Source organism: Condylura cristata, unplaced genomic scaffold (genome assembly GCF_000260355.1).
Source record: "Condylura cristata isolate star-nosed mole 26May11 unplaced genomic scaffold, ConCri1.0 scaffold00058, whole genome shotgun sequence".
NCBI lineage: Eukaryota > Metazoa > Chordata > Mammalia > Eulipotyphla > Talpidae > Condylura > Condylura cristata.
In genome coordinates this window covers 752,148-753,660 of record NW_004567159.1, presented here as the reverse complement: position 1 = coordinate 753,660, position 1,513 = coordinate 752,148, and the positions used below count along the sequence as shown (strand labels likewise).

Genomic DNA, 1,513 nt, shown 5'->3' with positions numbered 1-1,513 from the left:
TCCCCCCACCCGCCGACCCCGCGGGCGCTCCTCTCCCTCCGCGCCTCGCTGTCCTCGCGGCCCGGCGCTGGTCCGGCCTCCCGCCCTCGGGTGCTGTCCGACCTCCCGGTGCTGAAGCAGCGTCGCGGACTGGAGCCGGCGCTTCCCCGCGCGGCCGCCCCTGCTGGTGCAGGCTGGGGGACAGCTGCAGCCCCCGCGGCTCCGGGCCGGCCTGGCCTGGCCTGGCAGGGGCCCTGTAGGCGCCGACTGCGCTCGGCATGGCCCGAGATCAGGCAGGAGGGAGGAGAGAGCCAGAAGCGGGGTGGGGGATGCCCCTTTCCCCGGGATGCGCCTCGGTGGCCGCTGGGCCGGGGCGGGCTGGGAGGCGCCAGTGCTCATCTGTGCCGTCCTGGTGGGGCCGGGCGCTGGGGCTCCCCTCCGCAGGCCACCCCAGGTTCACTCGCAGAACCCAGGTGCAGAAGGGAGGCGGCAGGCGCCCCGGTGTCTAGCTGCGGGAGGGGCCCTGCTCCCCAGGGGCCATATGGGGCTCTCTGGTGCTGGGGTCTGGAGCCGTGGGCCTGGCCCCTTCTCGGCAGCTGTGGGGCACCTGGAGGAGCAGCAGGCCCTCGGCGCCCCAGCCCCGGGGCCCCGCAGAGGCCCAGATCCAGGCCTGGGTCAGCCTGTCCTGTGTCCAGGCTCTGAAGCAGGAGCACACGCCGGTGTGGGCAGAGGGCTTTGCTGCAGGGCCGGGAGAGGCCAGGCCAGCCTGGGTCCCCAGCGGCCGTGGGCAGGACCGAGGGCAGCAGGAGCGGCCCCCCACTCTGTCCTGCGGCCACGCTGATGGCCCTCCTCTCTCCTTTCCCGCCTCAGGGTCGCTGGCGGGATGAGAGCCGGGCACCCGGGCGGCAGGCAGGCCACGTGGCTGTGCCCGTGGGCCCAGGCCGCCCAAGCTCCACACACAGCTCAGCGGCCCGTGGCCCCGCCTCAGGGCTGTCACGGGTCCCCGAGGGCGTCCCTGAGGCCGCCAGCTCATGTGTCCCCCAGGTTGCCTCTCTGAAAGTCTGTGTGCCGGCCCTCGGGGCCCTGGGCACTGGGCGGGGGCCCATGTGCCCTCGAAGGACAGTGGCCGGCCTGGTCCAGGCCATGGCCGAGCCCTGCACTTCACAGAGTATGTATGGCCTTCCCAGAGGGTCGCACTGACTGTCCAGGCCAGAGTCCACCTCCCCTCCCCTGATGTCCAGGCGTTCACCGGGGCGACCCGGGGTGACAGGGGTGTGCGGCGGCTCCTGTTGCAGCTGCCACTGCCCGGCTGGTCTCCCGGGGTGGCCAGGAAGTCCTGCAAGGCAGAGGCTGCGGCGCCGGTGGGGGTGGCAAAGCCCCGCCTCCCTGAGGAAGGAGATGGGCTCCCCGCAGCCTCCCAGGCCGCCCCCCCAAGCCGTGGCAGCCGGGTGGCCCTGGCCTCCTGCTGGTGCTGAGCCGTGCTGGGGCCGCTGCAGGAGCCGAGGCGTCCAGTGGCGGGCGGGAGGCTGCGGGG

At 74.3% G+C, this 1,513-nt stretch overlaps 1 protein-coding gene across 1 annotated transcript in view; it reads right to left on the bottom strand.

The window, feature by feature from the left end:
• CFAP74 (cilia and flagella associated protein 74) overlaps positions 1-259 on the bottom strand; it is a 22,930-nt gene extending 22,671 nt beyond the window's left edge. Inside the window, exon 1 of the mRNA XM_012734533.1 lies at positions 103-259. Within this exon, the coding sequence (XP_012589987.1) occupies positions 103-259 (157 nt within the window). The remainder of the gene's footprint in view (positions 1-102) is intronic.
• Positions 260-1,513: the final 1,254 nt, after the last annotated feature.